Source organism: Chelonoidis abingdonii, chromosome 23 (assembly GCF_003597395.2).
Source record: "Chelonoidis abingdonii isolate Lonesome George chromosome 23, CheloAbing_2.0, whole genome shotgun sequence".
NCBI classification, from domain to species: domain Eukaryota; kingdom Metazoa; phylum Chordata; order Testudines; family Testudinidae; genus Chelonoidis; species Chelonoidis abingdonii.
This window is the reverse complement of record NC_133791.1, coordinates 8,551,478-8,578,453: the sequence shown is the minus strand read 5'-3', so window position 1 is coordinate 8,578,453 and position 26,976 is coordinate 8,551,478. Positions and strand designations below refer to the sequence as shown.

Below are 26,976 nucleotides of genomic sequence, written 5' to 3'. Positions count from 1 at the left end.
TTAAAAAAAGCTGAAAGGTGTTTATTTTGGCACAATTTAAAAATACCCCGGTACATTAAATATCAATCCTTTGTCCTTGAATTAATCATTTATAGCTCAAGACTCAGACATCAAGTGTTCAATAAAGCCAGCTGTGTGGGAGAGAAAACAACAGTATGCATTTAACATGACAGTGCAAAAAAAAAAACCCTAAGTAGGTTCTATCTAGGAATCCAGTTGGGTCAGACAGCATTAATGTGATCTGAGCAAACTACAAAGCCCATGGGAATAAAGTTTGCTGTGTTTGAAAAGTTTGACAGAAAGCGACATTAGCACTGAGAAATCTGAACTCTGTCTTGGGGATAGGGGAAGAAGCATCCAATACTTGGCACTAAACTGTTATAGCGATGCACTTGGGGGTCAGACAGGGTTCATCAGACAGATACAGACATGTAGCAGTGACATGGGCCAGTGACAGTTCCCACACAGCAATGGAGAGAATGACCCATCAATGATTTATATATGGAAAGAACTGATGAGCAACTATGCCACGCATGGATGCAGTTTCATTGACAGATTCATAAACATTGTATCATTGCATAGTTACTTCTTTCTCCTATAAAGTTAAGTTATTTCCGACACTTTGTCAGTTCATAGCCTCTATGTCTTCCTACCACCTCAAAATGTCATTTGTATCAGAGGCAAATCCTATTGATACATAGAGAACAGACATAGAAAGTAACTCTGGCAAAATTCCTACCTCCTCGTTTGGGAATAGACAAAGGATACACATACAGTACTCAAGAATGGAAGCTTCCCCTCTCAAACGGCTTGACTTACTGTGGCTGTTAAGTTTTAGCAGACAGAAAAAAATAGCAATTAAAACTAGATTGGATTTAATCAAACAGGGGAGTCAAAGTTTTACATATAGTGATTCAATGTGTGTGGCTAGCAGGCCCTGCTCCTTCACAGTTTCCTCTTAAGCCCCACTGTCTTTGACCTCACTGGAGGAAAGCTGCAAAATGAGAGAAAAGAAATGCAAACAGTTTACACTGCATTAAAATGTGCATAAAATAGATATCTAATAAAAAAAGACTAGCAGCTCTTCCTTGCCCCCAACCCAAACCTTACTCTATAGCTTTGAGCAAGCCTCTGGCCGGAAGCAGAGAGGGTATCTGAATCATGAGGTTTACACTCTCCACACTGCTGTCACGTTGGCCAGAGAGAGCTACTTTAGCATTTTTAAAGATAAGAACCAATTGTTGTGTTCTTGAAATCATGATGGCTACCACTGGCTGGTGACAAAAATCCACCACAAGTCATTTCCTCTAAAGAACACACTCTGGTAGTGAGGTTTAAAGAAAGGCTGGTGGTGTATGGGGGAACTCAAAGGCTAAGGTGCTGATCTGTAGGCCTTATGTGCATGGAGGATTAGACTGGGGAAACCCTTACTTGTGTCGGTGAGAATTCCCAATACAACTCCAGTTGAAATCAATGTGTGTAAGTGCTCAGGGTGGCTCAATCTAGCTTAGAGACTGTGCCTTCCTTTAGACCGCAACAGCCACCCTCATGAAATGCTGGAAGGAGGGAAGGCTGGGTGTCTCAGTGAGGCAGAAATGGCAGCTTATCAACTACAAAGCCACAGCAAATGGAGCCTCATGTAGGGCCTGATCTAAAAGTCCATGAAATTCACTAGAGAAACTTCCATCAACTCCATGGGCTTTGGATCAGACACATACTGACCACAGTCTTCAGCAGCCCTTAGGATGACAATATCTGGACACAGGTGGGTCTAAACCTACAGTTAAAAACCATGGCCCTCTATGACTAAGAATCTGAAGAAGATGCTTCTGAAGGCATCAATTTTTGCATTGAGATACTTCATGTAAAATACACTTGTATTTTCCTGCAGCATTAAAGCCATGGCACTTAAGAGTTAACATTTACAAACATGTCCTTTAAACAAGCCCACCTTGAAAAATTTGTTTCGGCCTGCTGAACTGAGGACTTCTGCTCTACAGCCAGACAGCTGACCGCAATGCAGGAAAATGATCTTGCCAAAGCTGAAAGTGTTCCAAAAAAGGCAGATTCTTTACAGATTTTAACATAGCTTCTATTAGGAGACAAATGAAACCACAGAGCTGGAAAAGTGCTTTTCAAGCCCATCAAAACAGTTCACAGAACTGGATATATCCTATAATCATCATGTTTGCATTAGTTCAACTCCTCTGTCCACATTTGGCACAAACCCATTTGACACAGTGGCTCGGCTTGTTTTTAGGTCAGCTGCTCCTGACATTTTCCTGGCATTCCAGTGGCTACAGAAAGTTTTGCCAACACTGTGCATATTTACTGAGTCCTCAGGTAAGTTTTGAAGGCTAAACATTGCTGACCCTGGTTTCAGCAGAAGGGATCATAGCAGCGGATGCAGACATCACTAATGATCGCTCTCGTCTGACGTAGCGTGGCTTTCGAACTGAAAGAGTGGGCACAGACACACAGTTAGCAACTGCTATCCAGTCATGGCTTCATAATTAATTCATACTTAAACAAGTCAGCCAATGATCTGAAAGCGGCTACTGTTGTTCTAGAATACAGAGAAGAAAATTCGACTGATGACTAAATATTAAGAAAGCCCACTAATACACCTCTTATGAAGGAAGTACTTTAGTTACTTATTGAATTGTGTGCTCATTGGATATTAGTGTTTCCATTATTATTTCCATTTTCAGCCTTACAGAGATAAGCCACATACTACTCATGTTTTATGGCTATAGAAACCAAGGTAGAGAGGCTAAGACACTTGCCCCCACTCAGGGTCTCAGGGTCAGAGCCAAGGTTAGAATTCAGGAGTTCCTGGCACTATCAGATTATATCTCCCTGAAGACCAGAACAAATTCAGACAAGGGCTTTGTCTACACTGGCACTTCATTGGCAAAGCTTTTGTCATTCAGGGGTGTTAAGAAAAACTACACACACCCCCAAATGACAAAAGTTTTACCGATGAAAAGCGCTGATGTGAACAGCGCTCTCCTGCCAACAACGCCGCTGCCGCTTGTGGGGCGGAGGAAGTTTTTTGTCAGCAGGAGAGCTCTGGAGAGTTTTTTTGTTGGCGGCAGCTACACTGCCTGGCTTTTAGGGCACGGTTGTTGCGGCACAGCCATGTTGCTGAAAGCCTCGTAGTGTAGCCATAGCCTTAGAGTCAGCATGCTGCCTGCAGGAAGGCCTAAAATTAAGATCGTGGTAACAAAGATTTAAATCTTAATTCTTGCATCTTAGATTTAAAAATAATCCACGTACACCTCACAATGAAAGTAAACAGTTTGGCTTGTTTAACATCCTCCTCCCCCAACAACATTTTATTCAGTTCCTGGAAGGTTTGATCGGTCTTCCTTTAAAGTCAATAGGAGTTTTGTCATTGTTTTCAGAGTACACAGATCAGGCATATCTGTAGAATTGCAGGGTTACGAACACCAGAGTTACAAACTGACTGTCAACCACACACCTCATTTGGAACCAGAAGTACACAATCAGGCAGCAGCAGAGAACAAACAAAAAAAGAGCAAATATAGTACTGTTAAACATAAACAACTAAAAAAAATAAAGGGAAGTTGAAAAAAATTGACAAGTCAAGGAAACTTTATGTGCTTGTTTCATTTAAATGAAGATGGTTAAAAGAAGCTTTTTTTTTTTTTTTTGCATAATAAAGTTTCAAAGCTGTATTAAGTCAATGTTCAGTTGTAAACTTTAGAAAGATCAACCATAACATTTTGTTCAGAGTTACAAACAACTTCCATTCCTGAGATGTGCATAACTCTGAGGTTCTGCTGTAAAGCATAGACTAGTTTTCAGTAGTGTTCTGATTAAATAATTGGATATACCCTATTAGGCAGTACAAGTTTCTTTGATACCTACATGTGAAATAAGCAAATACAGTTTTGTAATATTTGCAATGTTAGGTATCGCTGAATTTGCTTTTAACTTTGCATTGTTTTCAGAAATACTTGAAACTTGAAAGAGTGCTTACTTTTTTATTTGACAGAGTGATTGATTTCACCTTCTCCTATGTTATGAATGGAGAAGTAGCCAATATGATTCTGTTTCATTAAGCTTTCTTGTTTGCACATCAGCATCACAGACAGCTACAGCTTTGAGAATAATATTTGTTAGTGTACTGACGCCTTTTTTGGTGGCCTCTGTGTCTGCTTTTTTCCTGAAATTCTCAGTAGAAGTTTGTTAAGAATAAATAAAGGCATCCCTAGGACGGATTATTTAATCATACACTCAGCACCACTTGAAAGAACATGTGTTTAAAAAGAAAGAATGAAAAAGGACCGGTTAGATGAGCACCAATCCAGAGAACGGGTTACTACCTGAACTTTTCATGCTTATTAAAACAACTTTGCCAACTTCTGCACAATTTTCATGTTCCAAACACCATGTAAGTGTCATTTGTTTCAAGAGATGTGACGTTCAATCCAGTGAGCCTGAAAATGAGCCACCCAAGAATCCTCATGATGTTCCAGCCCTCAAAACATGTCCCACTCTGAATAATTCATTTTTTGAACACCTCTGAAAACCTGAACACTCATCCAGCTATTTCTAAGCCATCTATCATCTAGCTGCCAAAGATACCATTAAGGAAGCATCACTTCTACTAGATAATGTAGTTGTCCATGTTAATGACTGAAATTACACCAGATTAACAAATGCTAATATTACAGACATTGTCACACATCTGTTCCCTGAACAGACTTTGTCGTTTGAATTTTGGAGTTTGTTTATATATTTATACTTACTGGGTATTCCTGGCACTCCCAAAATGAGATTCAGATTTTTGGGGATATTGGTAGGTAGTTTTGTATTTCCTAACTACAAGCTAACAAAAAAGCTATCAGAGCAAGTTGTTGGAGGTGAAAATATTCACTGAAAAGTTTAAAGATCCCTCAAACATGGAACAGATCATCACCTACCTGAAGAAGTAGGTGGAGGTATCATTGATGCCTGCAGAACAGAATAAGGATCAAGTCAAATATAAAAGATCTTTGCATTTTCTAATAGTGCAGAAATTAGAAGTAGACACCAAGGTTACAATTATTTTTAATAAGCAAAATGTCCTCACTTGTGCTAACAACTCCTTAAAAGAGTAACATCTAATATAAATTCTAAAAAATCTATTCTCTCATTATTACTGTGTTTACTTTTGCATTTTTCTCAGGATGGACAACAAACTTGTGAGACTTGCTTTATTGTTTTAGTCAATTCTGCTTCCAATTTCTTGTATGCCAATACAATGCCGCAAAGTTTTGGCTATAAAAACTGCAGGTGAATATCTGTTTTAAATGGTTTGGACTTGAATTTTTAAAAGTAATTCAGGTACAGTTCTTTTTAGTTTAGGTTTTATAACAGTTTCATTTCTACAAAATTCTAGATTTGGGCCAAAAATGTGACCTGACAGTATCCCTATAAATAACACTATTTGAAAGATGTTTATGTTCCTTAGAAGGAACGATTTTACTTACTGTTTCACTGGGCTGCAGAACTGATGCTAAGGGGGAAAGAGACAGGCCGTTATTGTTCTAAAAGGTTGGAACTGTTTGCTTCAATTGCTTATGTATTGTAGAAATTCTTCCCAATGAACAATCTGATAGGCTCAATACCCCAACCAACACTCAAGAGAATTCTCCCTCCATTGCTTTGGAGGAGACATCAGTACAAGAGTATTTGGAAATCAGAGCATGTTGCCCAGAAGATGCTTTTGTGCATTAAGGACAAAATGGCATAGGATTCTCAAGCTCTCCAGGAAAGAGTTATTTTTACAGGGTTAAATCAGTTCTTATTTTGCTCCCTTAGGAGGCCATCGGAGCATCACTTTGCTTTGAAGGAGCTGTCATGGAAGGAAAGCAGTAGAAGCTAGCTGTCAGTGTGTGCAGGCAGCAAATGGTGTGGGGATAGAAGGGTACAGCAGTCAGAAGCAGCAGAAGAAACTGGGGAGATCCCAACCTTTACAGACAACAAAGCAAATAGCCAGGCAAAATGAAATTCAGCCTGGCAGAAATCCTAAGAGATTCCCTCCTGTAGGCTCTTAACTCTTCTCCCTCAGATAAAAACCTCGGTTTCAACATTGTGACATGTTAGGACAAAAGGGAACCAGCAGTTACAAAAAGTGGAAATTCTAGTCTAAATGTTGTTAAACAGCCCAAGTTTTGTGACCTGCCAGATTAGATGTCACAGCATGATAGCTCTTGACCCACTTATAAACACCCAAAGGGAGACCTGTGGTACCTAAACCTATTGAAAGAAACTTGTAAGAACAGGTTTCAATTTGTCCGTTTTCATGATACTAACAGTTTCTTTAGCACAAAATAGCTTAGCATCTAGGTGTCTATTATTGTACACTTTATATTAAGTGGCATCAAATTCACTGGAACTGTGCTATGCAATTAAGGTTACATATCACTTTGATCTCACGTTCCTCTTTGCTTGTGTATTGCTCTTCTTTACTGATTTCTGTTGAAACTGTCTTGTTCTGAATTGGCTGTTAGAAGCAAAATGGAGGTGAGGGGGTACCCAGCTGATGAGTGGATGGATCTGACTAAGAGTAGCTCATTGTTAAACTGGTAGAACCGCTTAAATGGTAGCTATTACATGTGGGGTTGACAGAGAAGGGGTCGGGACAAGTAAAGAAATACAGATACATTTCTATTATTTCAAAATTTACTGAGCAGAAGTTGAGCTACGCTATATTTACACACTTGCTCCCTGACCAGGAAAGGTTAGGGTGCAATAATATACACAGAGAGTGTGAAAAATCCAGCTGACTCCATAAAAATTACATATTGGGCAACATTTATACCCGGTATAATTCTACTAGCTTTCATGTGTTACCACAGGGATGAATCCAGCTCATTAGATTATAGCTACACAGCTGCTTTTCAGATTTACATTTTTTTTCCAATATCGTTCTACAAAAGCAGAAACTAAGGGTGGGCAGGGGAGAGCTCACTATAAAATGAAAGAATTCCTGAAGTAAAACGTGTCATTCCTCTGTTTCTGGGGCTCCCAAATAATCCCATGTGAAACACAGAGGCAAGTCTAGTGGTTAGAGCAGAGGAATAACCAGGAATCTTTGATACTCTTCCTAATTCTTCTGCTGCTGCCTCATCTTGGGTAAATCCCTTGTCCTTCTGTGCATCAGTTTCCCTGTATGCAAAACTGGTATAAAACAACAGTGTTGTGGGGCTTAATAAAACTTTCTAAAGTGCTTGGAGCGCCTTGGATGAAAAGTATTATTGTCAAATTCTATAAAAATGATGCCTGTCCACATAGCATTAGTGTGTACTCCAGATATAGACCATTTAGTACCATCTAATGTGAAGGGCTGGATTGCTGGACCCTTTGAAACCATAAAATAATTCAACTAGTGTTAGTCACTGATGCTGCACAAGAAGCATCTGTGCAAAAACGAAACTGAAAATAGATAAGTTCTGTACTGCCAAGAAAAATATACATGGAGTGCAGAGGAAGTGTTTACTCCATGTATAAGAACACAAGAATGACCATACTGGGTCACACCAATGGTCCATAAAATCATAGGACTGGAAGGGGAACCTTGAGAGGTATTCTAGTCCAGTCCCCTGCACTCAAGGCAGGATTAAGTATTATCTTGACCATCCCTGACAGGTGATTGTCTAACCTGCTCTTAAAAACCTCCAATGACGGAGATTCCAAAACCCCTCTAGCCCAGTATCCTGTCTTCTGACAGGGGACAATGTCAGATGATTCAAATGAAATTAACAGAATAGGGCAATCATCAAATGATCCATCCCGTTATCCATGCCCAGCATCTGGCAATCAGAGGCCTAGGGACAACCAGAGGAGTTGCATCCCTGACCATCTTGGCTAATAACCATCAATGGACCTATCCTCCTGATGAAATTATCTAATTATTTTTTAAATCTATTTGTGGGTTTGGCCTTCACAACATCCCCTGGCAACAAGTTTCACAGGTTGATTGTGCATTGTGTGAAGATGTACTTCCTTTAGTTTGTTTTAAACCTGCTGCCTGTTAATTTCATTGGGTGACCCCGGTTCTTGTGTTATGTGAAGGGGTAAATAACACTCCCCAAGTCACTTTTTCCACACCATTCATGATTTTATAGACCTCTATCATAGCCTTCCTTCATCATTCCTCTTCCAGGCTGAGCAGTCCTAGTCTTTTTAATCTCTACTCATATGGACGCTGTTCATAAGAACATAAGAATGGCCATACTGGGTCAGACCAAAAGTCCATGTAGCCTAGTATCCTGTCTTCTGACTGCAGCCAATGCCAGGTGCCCCAAAGGGAATGTACAGAACAGGTAATCATTAAGTGATCCATCAGGTCGCTTGTTCCCAGCTTCTGGCAAACAGAGGCTAGGGACACCATCCCTGTCCATCCTGGCTAATAGCCATTGATGGACCTATCGTCCATGAACTTATCTAGTTCTTTTTTGAACCCTGTTATAGGCTTGGTCTTCACAACATCCTCTGGCAAGGAATTCCACAGGTTGACTGTGCAGCTTGCAGGAATTTCACTTTTTGCACTGTACCTTTTAATTTCTAACTTCCTTCTTCAATTTTGTGTACTCCCACACTCTGAAATCAAATGCTAGGGTTGTGCTGCTGTGATGTTTTCCCCATCACAGGGATGTTAATATAATTAAATTTGTGGTCACTGTTACCAGTCAGTCCAGCTATATTCTCCTCTTGGACCAGATCCTTGATTTAGTCCTAAGTGGAGCACAGAATTGCCTCTCCTCTTGTGGGTTCCAGAACTAGCTGCTCCAAGAAGCAGTTGTTTAAGATGTCAAGAAACTTCATCTCTGCATCTCGTCCTGAGGTGACATGTACCCAGTCAATATGGGGAAAGCTGAAATCCCTCATTATTATTGAATTTTTTATTTTAATAGCCTCTCTAATCTCCCTGAGCATTTCGTGGTCACTATCACCATCCTGGTCAGGTGGGCAGTAATATATCCCTACTGCGATAGTCTTTTTATTAGAGCATGGAATTAATATCCACAGAGATTCTATGGTACAGTTTGGTTAATTTAAGATTTTTAAATTATTTGATTCTATGCTTTCTTTCACATACAGTGCCTCTCGTCAACCAGCACGACTTGTTCCGTCTTTCCAATATTAGTATTAGAAAGTATTATTGTGCCCCATTGATTATCCTCATTCCACCAACTTTCTGTGATGCCTTTTATATCAGTATCATTTAATATGATGCACTCTAGTTCATCCATCTTATTATTTGACTTTTAGTATGTGTATATAAGCATTTTAAAAGCCCGTCACTTTTTAGCTGTCTGCCATTTCATTTGACTGTTTCTCATCAGATCCTACCTGTATTTTATCATTTTCAATCCTCTCCTCCTTACTAGGACATAGAGAATCTCCATTAATAGATCCTCCTCCTAAGGGATGTGTCTGTTCGAACCACATGTACCTGTCGGCTTTCCCCCAGCCCTTAGTTTAAAAACTGCTTTGCGGTCTTTTTAATTTTAAGTGCCAGCAATCTGGTTCCATTTTGGGTTAGGTGGAGCCCACCCTTCCTGTATAGGGTCCCACTTTCCAGAAAGTTTCCCCAGTTCCTAATAAATCATAACCCCTTCTCCCTACATGATCAACTCATCCTTGCATTGAGACTCTTCAGTTCTGCCTCTCTAACTTGCCCTGTGCGTGGAACTGGAAGCATTTCAGAGAATGCTAACATAGAGGTCCTGGACTTCAATCTCTTACCTAGCAGGCTAAATTTGACCTCCAGAACCTCTCTCCTATCCTTCCCTATGTTACTGGTACCTACATGTACCACGACCACCGACGCCTCCCCCACACTACACATAAGTCCGTCCTAGAACCCATACCCTTAATCATTTTTGTTGCCCTTCTCTGTACTTTTTCCATTTCTAATATATCTTTTTTGAGAAGGGTCAACCAGAACTGCATGCAGTCCTCAGTGCGCGGGCATACCATGGATTTATAGAGTGATATGATATTTATGGTCTTATCTATCCCTTTCTTAACGGCTCCTATCATTGTTAGCTTTTTTGATGGCCACTGCACATTGAGTGGATGTTTTCAGAGAACTATCCACAATGACTTTAAGATCTCTTTCTTGAGTGGTAATACTTAATTTAGACACCATTATTTTCTATGTATAGTTGAGATTATATTTTCCAATGTGCATTACTTTGCATTTATCAACACTGAATTTCATTTGCCATTTTTATAGTCCAGTCACCCGGTTTTGTGAAATCCCTTAGTAACTGTTCTCAATCTGCTTTGGACTTAACCATCTCGAGCAATTTTGTATCATCTGCAAATGTTGCCACCTCACTGTTTACCTCTTTTTCCAGTTCATTTACGCATACGTAGGACTGCACTGGTCCCAGTACAGAAGTGCACAGAACAGATTACAATACGTACATTAAAAATAATGTAGAACATGGAACTCTAAAACATAGGGAAAAGGTTTTGGCGTTCTCTCAAATTCCCAGCTAAACTGTAAATAAATGATGAAACAGAGAATGACTAAGAAACATTACCTTTATTTCTTCTGTAGAACACATTTGGAAGTTTATTGGCACGTTTGAGGTAGAAGAATGAAGCCACAGACAGTATCAGGAATAAACTGATGAAGAATGTCCCTAAAATGAGAGAGGCTGCCACTTCTGGGCCCCCTGTGAAATCAGAGGAAATAGTCTGTTATTTACTAGAAACCCCTATGATACAAGGGGCAAAGGGATTTATTCTCCCATCACTGCTATAGAGAATACAGAGTAAACTTCCTTTCATTTAGATGACAGAAGAACATTCCTTTTGTGTATCAAAATATCAAACAGAAAACCTCCCTCCAATACTAATTTTCCTGTGTTTTAGCCTCTACTTACACTATTTTAATTCTGTTTTCCTGAAGATATCCACAGATTTTTGTCCCAAGTTGTTTCCTTCCTTATACTTTTCAAACCCGCTGTTGTCAGGCATTGAACAAAAGTGGATTTGTAACCAAAATAATAAGAACACCTAAGGTAAATTTAAATTGCCCAATGCAGGATTGAGTCAGGCCATTAGTCATTAAATCTGGTATTCTGCCTTCAAAATGGCCAATTTGTAATGCCTCAAAGGGAAGTTAGACACTAGCAAAAAAATTTCTCCAGAACATTTGCTCAATTTGCTTAACTTATTTTGTTTAAGGTCATGATCACATGAGGTGGTATAGATTTATTTTACGAAGCAGAGGAATGCTGAAATTCTTGTGTTCCAGACACAGAAACAGCAGATACACCATATCTCTGGTATTTACTGTAAATGGAATACAAAGACTTTATCGCAGAACAAATTCTGGGTTCATTCTGTTTTTAATATGTTTCATTCAGGGTCAGGGACAAAAGATGTTTAATGAGATTTTAAACACTTGGCATAGTGAGATTTTTAGTATAACACTACATAGATTGTCTTAAGTTCCCAAAGCTATTTCCTAGATCTTGCAATTCCTTTTTTTAAAAAAAGCTATATATTAGTCCTCAGTTTCACTGGGCAGGATAGCTCTTCTTCTTTACCATTTGGGTACAAGTTTCACAGAGCAGATGCAAAGGTGATTTACCTCTATTACATCACACAAAGTTTAAAAGGAAATAAGCAGCACTTGTTTTATACTCATAATAAATTAGAACTTGATTGACAAACCAGTAATGAGGCTTACTCATATCCAAGAGCCCCCACTCCCCTTCTGTGCAGATCATAAGATAACACAACTGGGCATCTCTGGTGGGCTCTGCCAGAGAAGTACAGGGATACAATAGCAAGAGGTGCTCCAGGTCAAGATTTATGTGCACTGGCAGAGCTGTCTGGAAGAAGCTTGTACAGCACCCAACTATATGTGAATCTTGTTAAGGACTATACCATTTACGCTCTCACTTCATGAGCATTCATATTAAGTGGCTATTCTAGAACAGAGCACTAAATTACCTTGTCTGGGATCTTGCTTCCAGTAGTGGCCCATACTTCAGCAATCTAATTATTTTCAATTTATATTTGCTTGCAGTACAAGTGAAACAATACAAGTACGGAGTCAAGTTAAAGAGATTGGTGTAGTTTACAACCAGCTCCAGAAACAAAAAGTTTCAGGCCCCAGAAGAGCCAGTCAAAGTCATTCGGCATCAGATCTATTTAGAATTGGCAACTGGCATACCAAAAAAAATCCCACAACACTTGCTGCAGCATCAGGTTTAAAAGTCACCTAGAAAGTAACTGGCATAACTGTTTCTCTCTGCGCAAATTGCATCATGACAAAACACCATCCTGCAGAAGAAGTGCAGTTATGTCAAAATTTGGCTTTTTAAAAAAAAGTAATAAAAACTCCTACAGTCTGGAGTAATTAACTACTCTAAAATGGCTGCTACACTTAAAAATATGGGAGAAAACATCTCACCGAGATTGTATCAAATGCTATGTTGTCAAGCGGGCGCAGATGACAACAGGAAAAGCTTTAGAGTGGCTATCCCCCAACACAAGACAATTTCATTTACTTACCTATATTCTGTAGAAAGGGGGTTACGGTACTTATATTCATTTGAAAATTCATTCCTCTGGTACCAGCTATATGGGGAAAAATGCATTTTTATGAAGCATTAAATTCAGTGCAGCTTTAGAAAAGGTTTTGAGTGACATAAGCCATCATATCATATCTGATGCCTGGTTTCTCTCATGAGATAATAGCACCTCTACCACTTCCTGGGAGAAATAAAGAAGAGGCGCATGATCACCCTCTTCTGGTAAAAGTGTTCATTACTGCATTGTCTTACAGGAAGCCTCTCAAGCTCTTCTGTTAGTTTTGCTAAACGATTTATTAATTAAATGGAATGGACTGCTCAGAGGTAGGGTGACCAGATGTCCCGATTTTACAGGGACAATCTCGATTTTTGGGTCTTTTTCTTATATAGGCTCCTATTACCCCCCCCACCCACCCTGTCCTGATTTTTCACATTTGCTGTCTGGTCACACTACTCAGAGGAGAATAAAAATGAGAAATGGGACCTCTTACATATGGGATAGTGCAGTCCAGCTTCCTGAATAAAAGAGCTATTTGAGGTCTGAAGGAGTCCTTAGTATGTGCCTATGTAAATACCTGTTTCTGAAAATAGTGATTAAATCATTCAAGAAATTCAATGTTAATTATTTGTTTGTTCTCAAAAAGAACTCGAACACATTTTGGTATTTGAGTTGTGCATGTTACAGATACTGAGAGTTCTTAAAAGTCACAGAAAGATATGGGTTGGATATTGCATTTGATTGTAAAGATCAGATATTCTAATATCAAAGGTGGCTAAAGATTAGGAGACAAAAGATCATAGATTACAGGATGTTGTGCCTCACACTGCTCTACTGCAGTCTCTGCTGGTTGATTTCAGGAAACTTCTGATGGGTTTTGAAGGATTTGTCACCCGAAGGTACAGTAGGGCTTCTGAGAATGATGGAAATTTCAGAGAAGAAAACTAGGAATGGAAATCCTCAGAATCTTTTATGGGACAGGCTTGGTTGAACTGAATGTGTATAAAGAGACCCCAGTGCAAAAATAAATAAATAAATAAATAAATAAATAAATTCAGGACCGGGATAGCAGATGACTTACTATTTCTACAATCGGTCAGATTGTAAGTTGACGCAACAGAAATGGTTTCATTCTTGCATTTAATGCAACTGCTACTTCCATCCTCATTCCACTCTCTGTAACAACCTGCACAAGAATAAGATGTACACTGAGATGGAAATGGCATGAGAAATGTCAGGAATATCCTTCTACTCTCCAGAATCAAGCATCTGAGAACACAGGCTTCCTGCACAGAATGTCTCTTACTTACTATCATACTACACACACACACGCAAAAAAAAAAAAAAGCTTTAATTTCTAATGTGCCTGCTGCAACAAGAAAACAAGGTGTTATACTACATATAAAGGACATTAAGGAGAAATCAGCTACAAGCAAGCACATGCTAGGACAGTGTTTCTCAAACTGGGGTTGCTGCTTGTGTAGGGAAAGTCCCTGGCTGGCCGGGCTGATTTGTTTACCTGCCCCGTCCGCAGGTCTGGCCGATCGCAGCTCCCACTGGCCGCGGTTTGCTGCTCCAGGCCAATGGGGGCTGCTGGAAGTGGCACGGGCTGAGGGACGTACTGGCTGCCGCTTCCAGCGGCTCCCATTGGCCTGCAGTGGTGAACTGCGGCCAGTGGGAGCCGCGATCGACCGGACCTGGGGACAGAGCAGATAAACAAACTGGCCTGGACCGCCAGGGGCTTTCCCTACACAAGTGGCGACCCCAGTTTGAGAAACACTGTGCTAGGAGGTTATTTTCATGTAGCTCCATTCACCATTTAGTTTGTTAAATTATGAAGAATAGAAAAATTTACCAATCCCTCCATGCTAACCCTTAAAAACTTCCAGACAAGAAGAAACCTCTCTGCTTATATTTTTCCTGCATTCTCTGGGTCCCCATCCTGCTAAAAGAAGATTTAAGACCATGACTGTGTGTTATATCATAAGCTAAGGTAGAGAGAGAGGCATAAGATGCTAAGAACCAGTAAAGGAGCTCCTGCATCAGGATATATTGGACTCAATCCTGTCAGTCACTCGAGGGCTAGTAATGAACAATATGAAGGTGGCCTATAATATAGTATTTTTCTATTGCCCAAACTTCTTTGGTATTGTATAGTTTGCATCAGTTTACAAGGACTCAATCCTGTATAAACTATTACATGACAGGTAAGCGGGGTCTTTTCTATCAGCCATCCTACCAAAGGGGGCTGAAAACTGATTAAATTTGTGTCTTGAGTGATATCATCTATCTCTCAATTTATGTTTAAAGGCACAAGTTTTTATCTTTGACAAGACAGGAAAAAAAGCTAAGGTAAATCTTCAGCACTAACTTTATGTAATAGAATAAAGCAGTAGTGGCTTCATTCTGTGTCTTATGACCCAGGAGCTGGATGATTAGAAGGATATTCCTGCTAGACCGTGTTACAGTCTAGATTTCTAAAGCAAAAACTCACTATGTAGGCCAAAATCCAGTCCTCCACAGCCTTTAGCCAAACTGGAATCAATTATCCCATAAGGCACACTATTAGTAAAGCACTGATTGGAAAACAGCTCTGCTGGTAGGTTTTCCTCCGAGGGAAGCTGCACATTTGATGCCCTTAGTAATAAATTACACCTGAAGTTTAATCTAAACACAAACACACCCACTGTAAGGGCAAAGTCTTTCTATAGTAAATAAGAAGAAAACAACAAAGTACTTTATCTGACACCAAAGATTTCAGTAGTATAACATGTATAGCATGATGCAAAAAGATGTGAATCTATAAGACTTATGGATTGCGCCACATCTCAGATCATTTAAGAACTGGAATTAATGTAGTAATCATGTAACGTTTAAGTAACTGAGCAGCAAAGCATTTAGCTTAGAAAAATAACGAACCTTAAGATACCTTTTAATATTTAATGTGAGGAAAAGACAGAACCCATGGTTTTAGTTATAAGAAAAAACGTGATTTTCAATTCTTTAGTTCTACACAGAATCAGTAATATTGAAGCATATATGTTCTCTTACCGATCTTGAGTCTAGAAGAGTTTGGTTATTTTTTAAAGCTTTCCACTTCACCTTAAACAAGGGTGGATTTTTACAAACATTAGATCATCTTTTCAACTGGCATTGTTGGAGAATGATAGAAGGAGGTGGGAAATCTACTAATATTGGCACAAAAGGAACCCACATCACTTCCTCGTAATAAGAGATAGTACATTTGCATCATATTAGCCAAGGCTTAAGTCTTTCTTCCCGTCCCCTTAGCTGTATATTACTGTATTTTTGCATCACATGTGCTTGTAAATATTAATTTATAGTACACTTTGCATCATACCAGTTTATGGTATGTGAAAACTGAAGAAAAAGTTCAGCAATGCCTGGCTACTATCCTCCCCATGTGAGCATACAGTTTCCATGAGAATTGATGAGAGTTGCATGTGTTCATACAGAGAACATTCCTCAAGATGCATGTGTACAGTAACTTTTCTTTCCTTCCCTACCCTAATTAATTAGATTCTGTGTTTTGTCACTGGCTACAGAAAAATGCTCTAGGAATTTCTCTTGGACAAAGACACTACCTGGACTGCACTGGTTAGTGACTGGACAGGTGCTGTTAGCATCCAATACATCCATACAGCATTCTGGCTGTGAAACCTAAAAAGAAAACATTATAGCACATTTCCCACAGCTCTTGGCTTTATTAAAAACACAGTTCAATCTTACCCAGTACATACTAATGAAAAAGGAACAAATTACAACGGCAGTTGAAACTGTATCAATGAACACTTCATTGTCAATTTTTAATAATAAGCAGTAGAGGATACAGAACAGGTTGGATTACATCAATGAGATCATTTTGATCAGTTAGCAACTGCCCAAATTAGGGTTTTGAGAACAAATGTAAAAGAAGGTACATGTCAGTGTTGACTTTAGATGCGACCTCATAGAACCACTTTGTAAAAGCATTTGCCAACTTTTCTAGAACAGTGTACAGTTCATTTCCATGGGCTGGATCACTCTCTCCTGAGGTAAAACCCTGGAGAAGGAGATCTCAGCATGGTTGCCATAACAGATTTTCCCTAATCATTTTCTTTGGCCCTTGCAGAACAGGCCATAGGACCACTCTAAAAGTTGCAGATTCCAGGGGGGCAGCAGGCCAGGATCATCCATGAGGGTCTGTGCTTCACAGCAGCTCTAACTCCTGGCAGCCCCAGGAGCTCCCCTGGGATACAGCTGCCCAGAAACCCTCTGTGAAAGAGAATCCCCACCAGAAGGGGGACTCCATAATAAATGTGCAGGATGATGCACCTGTCTCACTTAGTCCTCATTGCTTTCATCTGCACAGATCTTAGACTAGCAGAGAGTGCTCTGTGGGCTCTAGGGGGACTGCTGCAGAGGCAGCTAAGCTAGGTCGCCTCTGTGCACAGATCTGAGGGTCTTCATTCCTCCCCCATACTCCAAAGTGAGAATAAGGCTGATTTTTTTTATTAAACTTCACATTTTCATTGGAGTTTCCTAATTTCACAGAACACCTTTAGAAAAGGGAGATTTGCATTAATATTGTAGGTGAAAAACATAATGCATGTCAGAATCATGGCAAAAACCAATCTCATGTGAAACAGTGCCCTGAATAAAACTGATCTCTTTTTGACGTTCATATGCAGCAACAGTAGAACTCAGTTATAAAAAAAACAAAAAAAACCCTCTCTCACTGTTCGGATGTCAGTACTATAAAGTGAAAGCACACATTAGAGCACTTCATATTCATGTAAACAAGCCAAACACCAGATGACAAATTTTAAAAATAAAAATGTGTGGTTTTGCAAGACAGATACAACTATCATAACTCCTCCCTTACAGAAAAGCCATTCTGTCTCTGGAAAACCATGTTACAATGCATGAGAGTGTCATTTAAGCTACACAACCTCTTCCTCATGAGGCTAAGAAAAATGTTCTGAAATAATATGGGTTAGTGGACTGAGCACAGAGCTGGGAGCCAGGAACTTTGCAGTTGTATTAAATCTGATTTTTTTCTCAAAAATACCAAGGTGTTCAAGTCTCAAAACTCACAGATTCACTGAGCTTGGTGGAAAGTAACATAAGATCAGGCTAGAATCCAAGCATATGGCTGAAGGGTCAAAGTCAGTCTGAACCAAACCAGCATAGTATTTGCTATTACATGCAGTCATCAATTAATCAAGCAAGTGATAAGGTACAAAGATATCAGGAACAGTGTATCATTCATCCCTGACCTGGTTGAGATAATCAAACCTGTAATGACTGCAGCAGGCTTCACCCAGTTAGTGGAGTTTGGGAGGGGAAGTCAGGGAACACTAAAGAACCAGAAAGACTCACAGTCAATGAGAAAATAGGCAGCTTGGTACATACAAAGGCTTGTAGGTCAAACTGTCCTGGAGATAGGTTATAAATTTCTGCCCATTCACTGTGCAATAGGCAGCAGCAGTTTCCTGTAACCTTGGGCAGCTTTTTAAAGCTGATTTTAGGTTTCCATATTTTGGGCTACTTTTGTAGCTATTGTACTGCCACGCAGCTAGAAAGATTAAAAGCTCTCAAAATCACGATTGTCTATGTTTTTCAGCGTGTGACCAGCCGCATGTCTTCTAGCCAGTGGGTTTGTGTCAGGATGGGGAGGGGTAAGAGTCAAAGATTTGACAGGCAGTCTTCAAAACAAGTTCACCTTCACAAGTTGCCAAATTGTCTAGACAGAGTATCCAATCAATACTGCAATTTTGGGTTTAGATCTTCATTCCTGTTGGGCACGATTTGCTCCGTCGACCTACCATATTGCTCATTGGCAGCAAACGCTGCTTGAAGGAAGGAAAAGCTGATATTAATGTTTATAGGCAAGTTCTGGGTGTGCTGCTTTTCCTGTGATCAGAAAATCTTCTATAAACAGCATTTTAAGGGGGAAACTCCTCACTTCCTTCCTAAGAGAATTTAGTATATAAACAGGCAATTTAAACTCCATTTCATTCATAGCAGAATGAAGTTTCATGCAGAGCTATGACACATAATACATACCAAACTTTCAGTGGATTTGCTTGTAACTTCAGCTATGAGTCTAGTTAGGAGAAGGACATATGACATTGCCATGCCCAGGAATGAGAAATGTCTAAACAAAAAGAGAGATAATGGAACACTATATTAAGGACAAAGAAAGTAGAAAATCTCTCTCTCTCTCTGCATCCAAAACAAACTTCTGATGAAATGTTAATTTTAACTGAACACAAAGGCGTCTCAGAGGAGAAAGACTTACCTTGTTTAAAGGTACAAATCTGAGACACTCAGAATTTTCACTCCAGTTGCAGAGGGGCAGGTTTCTGGATATGGCAGACTGCGTGGTTGCTAGGAAACAAGGAGCTTTATCAGTCTGCTCCAAATAGGGCTATGCAGACACTATTCCACACCCATGATCTAAAAATCAATGGGACTGCAATACGAACAGTTACTGCCTGGCACCATCGCTGATAAACCTGCCCACAACCACCACCGACTCCTCTGGCTGCAGCACTGAACTGCAAAGGATTGGTATCAGGATACAGAGTAACAGCCCTTCAGAAAGGTAATGCCATAGTTATTCTCCCCAGCACAGAGACCTGAAGTCTTAATAAAGTTTACAAGTTAAGTTGCAACATTATCAAATTCAAACAGAAGTTTAGCTAGTTAGGATTTCTGGCTGCAATAATTTAAATTAGATTATTTTGAAAATATCTCCATATAAAGCAGAATGTAGTTTTTCAAACTATTGTTACATACAAGTGTCTCCTCTTCCCCACTTTTTCCAGCCAGGCCCAAAAATGACCCTAATGGAAGTCAATCCCCTTCTCCTGGTCCTAACAAAGTTTAGCTAGCCAAAAATGTATCCTCAACTCCTTGATCTGACTCTGCTGTTCAAACACTTGCTATGTTATCACCATGTTATCAAAACACTCTACAGGCAATACAGTGTGTCGCAGCCAGACCCATTTTCCTCTGAAATACTATGAAAAAAATAAACTTTCAAAGCAGCCTACCTGCAGGGAAAATATTTCAGAGGAAACATGAAAGACCTCCCAACTGAAGTTTAATAAGAAGAAAAAGTTAAAAATGGTGACTGCAGGCTGAAAGCTCCAGATGGGCCTTCAGTGTCATTTAATAAACGGAAAGTAGTTATTGAAGTGTTGTTGCATAAAAAGGATCCTGTGGGTGAATTTTAAAATAATTTATATTACCACCAAATTACTGAGAGTCACGTAATGCAATGTCGACCAATTATAAAAAAAAGCTAAAGGAACCCACATAAACCATGTTAAACAAATTTGACTTCTATATTGAGAGAAAACCTTCTTAAATCTTAACTTTCGTAAGTCTTTCTGTTAATACCAAGCGATAAAGTAGTCAGACATACTTCTTGTCCCTAACTCCAAAAATTGGACTAAACAGTTTGGTGGCCTTGGTAGGAAAGGCGTCCATTTCTCACAGTGACCATTACTATAATTAGCACCCTTAACAGCTCTTTCAAACCTAGAGACTGAGGACTTGAATGGGCTATGGAGATCACACTCCTCTCTTCCTCCCAGAAGAGGTCCCTCCAGTCAGGGATGATTTAAGCACATAGGTAGAGCAAAGTGGGGAAAAGACTACACTGCATACCAGCTCATCCAGTGGACACCAAAGAATGTCAAGTCTCCAGTGATGTCAATTCAACAACTTCCACAATTCCATTAGTTCAAGTTTAAATTTACACACATGACTAAAGTGACACCACTGCCAAATAATAAACAGTCAGTTCAAGTTCATTATGTACTTGACACTATCTGACACTGATAATTGAAGACTCCAGGAAAAGATTGAGCACTTGATTAGACTTGCTAGTACTGGTGCAGATTACAGTATTTGGAGACAAAGTGTATGTATTCCCCCATGAACAAGATGGTTCTCCAAAATGAGATATTTATAACAGAGAATTAATGAACCTCAGGAATGACAGTTACGTACATCTTGCTTTTACGTTATGAAGCGCATGCTGAATGCACTGCATTAGGAAGGGAGTTCTTTGGGTCACCTCAAACTATAAAAATGGGCTATTGAGGTGAGATAAATCAGAAGAAAAAGTGCATTTGAAAGGATTGGAAAAGATTCAGATTTGGGGATCACAAAATTGGACATCTTTAGGGCAGGATGGAAATAAATTTGTAATTCACAATAGGTCCCCAAACCACTGGTGAAAACAAGGTATATTATTCAACAGCATGTTTGAAACCTCAATCGCTAGTTTTAATCCAAACCTCAATTATCAACATTCTTCTGAGATTACTTAAGAAGACAGCTTGTCTAGAGATTAGAGTATAGAAACAGGTGCCAACAAATCCTAAATGATAATACTGCCTCTGCCACTTATTTCTTGTACAGCTTTGGGCAAGACACTCCATTTCCGCCTCCTCAATTTACACGTTTGTAAAGAGAGATCACAGTTACCTACCTCATAAGGGTGTTCTGAACATAAATCTTTGTTTGGTATTATCAAAGTGTAAAATGGGTATATAAATGCTAAGAATAATTCTACTTTGAGTATGTGGCTGCAGCTTTGTTTCAAGTATAAAGCCTTTCAATAATAAGACTCCATAGGATTTAGTTTAATGTACTCTTACTGTGACAAGAGTCTAGAAATTCAATAGTATTGGTGAAAAGGGAAAATAAAGTACCAGCACACTAATACTATAGATGAGTAATGGTCTCAAGTTGCAGTGGGGGAGTTTAGGTTGGATATTAGGAAAAACTTTTTCACTCAGAGAGTGGTGAAGCACTGGAATGGGTTACCTAGGGAGGAGGTGGAATCTCCTTCCTTAGAGGTTTTTAAGGTCAGGCTGACAAAACCCTGGCTGGGATGATTTAGTTGGGAATTGGTCTTGTTTTGAGCAAGGGGTTGGACTAGATGACCTCCTGAGCTCCCTTCCAACCCTGATATTCTACGATTCTATGAGATACATCCAGTGGCCAAGTCTGAGTGACAAAATTCCCTCTAGCAAGAAAATGGAATAATGGAGATTACATTGGTTTTATCACAATGCAAGGGTAAACATTTCAAAATGACCTACCTTGTGGAAAAATATTCCCGTTTAAAATAGCCTATGTTTTCCATGTTTTATAGTAAACAAAAAGTTTTAAAGCCTTCGCTTGTAACTCACAGTGCAATTGACAAACAAGATCTAAAAATGTCCTAAGATTAAAAAAAAAATAGTTTGGTCTATTGCCCAGACTGTTACCAAACCCAAATCCAGGTTCCTTGTGGGCTTTAAGGAAGCATATTCCCTAGAATTTTCAGATGGTAGTAGACCTGTTTCTCATTTTTAAACACTTGACTCAAAAATATATTCATCACATGGAGTACTGGTAGAGCTACATACAAAGGACATATGCACTTTAGGCTAGATTTTCAGCTGCTAAACAGACACAGGAGAGACAACACTACTCAATACTTTTTGAGGCAGTTCAACACTGCAATCAATTCTATACCTTTAAAAAGCATGTTGACAGTGTGTATAGCTTTAATATTTTGAGTTTCATTAATACATCCAACTCTGAGACAGAATTTGTCTTATCTTCTATACATCATGCTCCTCAAAAAGGTAAATATTGCCTCTGATTATTTGTGACTTCCACTGAGAAAATGTCCTCAGCTGTTATAGTCAGATGCTGATCAATTTTTCATCACTTTGGACTCTATACACAAATATCTGTCAACACTTGCTTCATTAGTATACTAAAGTTAAATACTGAGGAGAGTCAGAGGAGAAAACTATTTATTGAAAGAAGTACCTTCCTGTCATCTAAATAAATTTATCTTTCAGGAAAGAAAATTTTAACATCTTCTGCACAAGAAAACATACTAACTAGTTGCTTTCAGAATGACTGGTACTCATTCTTGTTGGACACAAGTTTATGGTATTGGCTCCACACACCTCTTGTATTTCCATCCCTGAAATATATTAGAGTACTAATCAACAGTGAAACAATTACATTTATGGACAGCTACTTGTTCACAGCTGCTAGTGATTGTAGTGAACTAGAACATCTCCCCTGCAGCTGTTCCAGCAGAAATAGGACACTGGACAAAAATGCCTTTGAATCTTTCCAGTGAATTGATCTTTTTCTCTCTCAAACTATAAAGGCATCTTTTATATTTTATTTGAACCAATATTTGCTCATAGAAATATCTATTAGCAAATAAATGCAGAAGAGTGGAAACCTGTACATATATTAAGAATACTTGATTGGATTAGGCATAGGACATTCAGTGAAGTGATGCTGGTAACATCATATATTTTGTTTAAATGAATAGTAATGTTCATGAAAGGAGTCTGAAAGAATTAGAAACTCAAATTTGTTATTAATAAAACAGGTAAAACATACACAAAGTTTCTTAAATTCTGCTGCCAGTGTTTGATCCCTTGTGCAAAGACAGCTTGTAGTAAGTAGTTCATTCTCCGTACTAATCAAAGTGCAAGACAGTCAAATAGGGCACCAACTTTGATGATAGTCTGTGCTGTGGACAGCCATCCACTAGAATGTAAATCAAGACCATGCATCTCATTTTACATGAGCCTTTAACTATCAAATACTAATAGGCTTATTACTAACACCATGGTCAGTACTTTAACTAGAGGGAAAAGACACTGCATCCCCTATGCAATCAGAAATGTAATACTGTTGACTTTAGAATGACATTATAACAGGAGGAGATAGCTTATTCAGAATATAATGCATAATGAAACAAATTACATGCAAATTAGAAAAAACAGTTCTCTGGTGAGTACTACATTTGGCAGGACTTTCACTTTCGGTTTTTTAAAAAAAGACAGGCAAACTGGAGCCCAGACCATAAGTGCCAACATCCTTTATTTTGAAAACACAGATATTACAATTAAACATTAGTAAGGGTAAGATTCTGTCACAGAATTTTTGGTAAAACTCAGGGACAGGTCGCAGGCAATAAGCAAAAATTCATGAAGCCTGTAACCTGTCCCTGACTTTTCCTAAAAATACCCAGGAAGGAGAAAGAGGGGAGGCGAACAGAGTGCTGCCGGGGTTTGCAGCTGCTCCAGCAGCAGGGACTGACCACTGCTGCTCCAGCCCCCAGGGGGCTGACCCAACCGCAGCTGCTGCTCTGGCAGGCCTGGGGCTGACCCCTGGTCAGTTGTTTGGCAGCCCCAGGACTGACTGCCGGCCAACTGTTGCAGGGGCTGGTCAGCTGTTTTGGTGGCCCCAGGGTTGACCGGGCAGCCACTGCTCTGCCCAGCACTGACCACTGGCTAGCTGTTCCAGTGGCCACTGCTCTGACTCTGTCCCAGTAGTAGTCTTGGAGGTCCTGGAAAGCCACGGAATTCATGACCTCAATGCCAGAATCATATCCTTAAACATTAGACACTTCCTATCATAAAATGCTAAAAATAAAAACTAAAACTTTAAGTTATTGTCAGTTCTGATCACATGTGCTCGAATAGGCATAAGTTACATGCTTTACATTTTTACTCAGCAGTATTTATTTGGCTCTTGTAGCCTGACAACCAGAAAATTATCCCTTTCCTGGATGCAGGGGTGCTTCTGTAACTCAAGGTTTATTAAAAATAACAAAACTTAAATTAAAGATAGTCATTAGTTATACTAGCATAGGTGTATTTTTAGCATTGTGTCCAGTATTAGAATCATAGGACTGGAAGGGATCTCAAGAGGTCCTCTAGTCCAGTTCCCTGCACTCACGGTAGGGCTAAGTATTATGAAAGAATTTGTATCTGCAAATTTGTTTTTGTTTTTTTCAGGTATAGGTCAAACAAAACAAAAAAACAAAAGAAAAAGGAAGGGAGTGGGTGGTAGAAATTTGGTGCATACCTTTCAGGTGGATTCAGTCTTTGGTTATCAGATAAGATTTTGAAATTTTATCGTTTCCATTCTGCTGCCAAATGCATTTTTAGTTCTAAAGTGACCTTTAGTTGCTTGTAACTGTCAGGATATCATACAGGCAAAATAAATTAGATCCCAGTTTCATAAACCACATACTTGCAAAGGCCAAAAAACTCTCACTTACCAAATTTTTCAGAGGTTCATACTGAAGTACTGGATCTTCCATAAACGCTTTTTATTCAGGAAGGAGGAATTTAACATGGTGTACTGATAGGTTCTCATTCATACCGCAAATACATGTAGCAAGACACCTATACAGTAGAAGGACAGGCAATTATTTGGGCTGTGCTTATCACAATCCTTTGCAAAGGAAAGGTGGGTTTTTTTGTTTGTTTTTAAAGACTTGTTTTTCCAGCTCCTTTAACCTGTTTTCCCTGCTCTTCTAACACATACCCATGATAAGGACAGTGCTAATTTAGTTGGGACCTACAGAGTTGACCTAAGCATATGTGAGGCCTCCTGCAAGCACTGAAACAGACCCTACAAGAGTGGAAAGTTGCACTCACTTTAAGCCTTGTTTCTACTGAAAAGAAGATAGTTACATAGTTTGAATGCACCTAAAGCAGCCACTGGGTGATCCAAAACTGAAATCGTTGTTCAGTCAGCCAGAAGTTTGCAATAACTGCTTCTACAATGACAATTGTTACTGCTACCTTCAAAGTTTGACGAGAGAAATTAATGTTGGCAGGGTTTTGTTGCCAAAGTATAGTTACATACTCCAGTTACAGGTGCTTTAGAAATGCCTTGAGATGCTTACTAAGCCTGATCTTGTGCAATTAAAGAGATTAAACTGGTAAACACACTTTAAAAAGTACTTCCTGAAAACAAAACCTAAAATCCAGGACTGCCAAACTATGATAATTTGAAAAAGTGTTTTTTTTCCCCTTAAGAATACATTACAAAAATTCTTTAATTAGAGAGAGATTCTGTACTGTCAAATTATCCTAAAAATGTGGACATTTCCTTGTCTCAGCCTTGGTAGAGATCTGATTTTACATAATTTATTTGTAAGGATTGGGAAGAAGAGAGAGATTTCTAATTCCTTGGCTTCCCCTTACATACCAAAATGTTGCAACCGCTCCCCGACTTAAAATGTACAGTAGCTTCTTTGCCAGGGAATGTATTCTCCACACCCCCTATTTTTCTGTGGTTCACATTGCTTGCTAAATATATTACAACAAGCTATTTTCTGTCTGCAGCTTTGAAACCTTTGTGCAACTTCCCCTTCCCATTCCAGGAATTTTACTAATTACTAGTGTTAAGACAGGCATTTGTTTTTATTAAGTTTTTTTAGTTTTTTTTTTTTAGAAGAATCCTAAGACAAATCATTTTTGCTATGCCTGTTTTAATGCCAAATTTTAAGTCGCATTCAGGTTTAGTTTACTTTTTAAGCCTTCCTCATTCTGATTAAACTAGGTTGAGCAAAGCCCAGTAAAATGAATCTCAAAAACGTGAGCCCACCGCCGCCAGAAAGGTAGGTGTAGTGGATATTCACCCCTGAAAGCTCATGCTCCAAAATGTCTGTTAGTCTATAAGGTGCCACAGGATTCTTCGTTGCTCTTGTAGTGAAGGTGTTACTGGAAAAAGGCACGAGCGCCATTTGGATCCCAAATATCTGTCCCCCACTGTCCCCTTAAAAAAGGTGAGTATATGGGGGGGGAAGGTTACAGGAAGAGACACTGGGGCATTTCTCCTCCTCGTGCTTCATCCCACCAAAGGAAAAAAGGGACATTAGTAATTCCCCATACTCTTGTTGTCCACCCAAGTACAGAAGATGGGGGCCCTTGGCCTTCACTCCGACTTGTCCCCCACAAAATATGTGGGCTTTGGTCTGCACCCCGTCTTCTTGATTCCCCTCCCTCCCCACACTGCAGAGGGAGGCAGAGCCTTTGGCCCCCAACCCCCGAGAATGTGGGGGGGCCCGAGCCGTCATCGCCCCCTCTTTCTACACCTCAGGATGCGGAGGAGCCCGCGCCCTCTCCTTCGCCCCCCACGCTGGGGGACCCGGCAGGCCTGAGCCCCCAGAGCGCGGGGGGAACAGCGGAGTATCGCCCGGCCACCGGGGTGACTCTGCACCCCCGGGAAGGTGGGGTTCAAACCCTGCAGGCCCAGAAAGGATTCAAGCCCCTCTCCACAACCACCCCCTCACCTGGGTGAGGAACCTCCAGAGCCGCCACCAGCAGGTTCCCTTTTGTACCCCCCGCCCTCCGGCGGCGCCCAGCCTGCTGCCTCCTGCGCCTCCCTGGGACTTGTAGTCCTGCTCTGCCCTCCCGCCCATTGGCCCTGGAGAGTCTCTCCCAGTTCGGAACTACAATTCCAAGCGACCTTAGCGCTTCCCCCACCTGTGTCCCCTCACTCCACGGGGAACCCCGCCGCGGCGCCGCCTCGACGAGCTCCCTTCTCCGGAGCGCG

At 39.9% G+C, this 26,976-nt stretch overlaps 1 protein-coding gene across 3 annotated transcripts; it reads right to left on the bottom strand.

The window, feature by feature from the left end:
• C23H1orf159 (chromosome 23 C1orf159 homolog) lies at positions 1–26,976 on the bottom strand. Of its 3 annotated transcripts, XM_032779981.1 has the most exons (11): positions 26,714–26,850; positions 24,689–24,815; positions 18,881–18,969; positions 18,646–18,736; positions 16,182–16,257; positions 13,658–13,762; positions 12,559–12,624; positions 10,572–10,706; positions 5,502–5,527; positions 4,953–4,983; positions 1–2,455 (listed from the first exon to the last, which is right to left on the bottom strand). In XM_032779981.1, exons 4-11 carry the CDS (start codon positions 18,715–18,717, stop codon positions 2,358–2,360), a joined length of 609 nt encoding a protein of 202 aa, XP_032635872.1. In that variant the 5' UTR covers positions 18,718–18,736; positions 18,881–18,969; positions 24,689–24,815; positions 26,714–26,850; the 3' UTR covers positions 1–2,357. The 3 variants fall into 3 exon arrangements, with proteins under 3 accessions (XP_032635872.1, XP_032635871.1, XP_032635870.1); XM_032779980.1 differs by lacking the exons at positions 18,881–18,969; positions 26,714–26,850 and adding an exon at positions 26,907–26,976; XM_032779979.1 differs by lacking the exon at positions 18,881–18,969.

Coding starts and splice junctions, on each gene's coding strand:
- C23H1orf159 (XM_032779980.1), bottom strand. CDS start 18,717: ATGGCAATGTCATATGTCCTTCTCCTAACTAGACTCATAGCTGAAGTT. Junction 5,528..10,571: donor GTTCTACAGAAGAAATAAAG/GTAATGTTTCTT, acceptor TTTCCCCCTTAG/CATCAGTTCTGCAGCCCAGT. Junction 4,984..5,501: donor TTCTGCAGCCCAGTGAAACA/GTAAGTAAAATC, acceptor TCTGTTCTGCAG/GCATCAATGATACCTCCACC.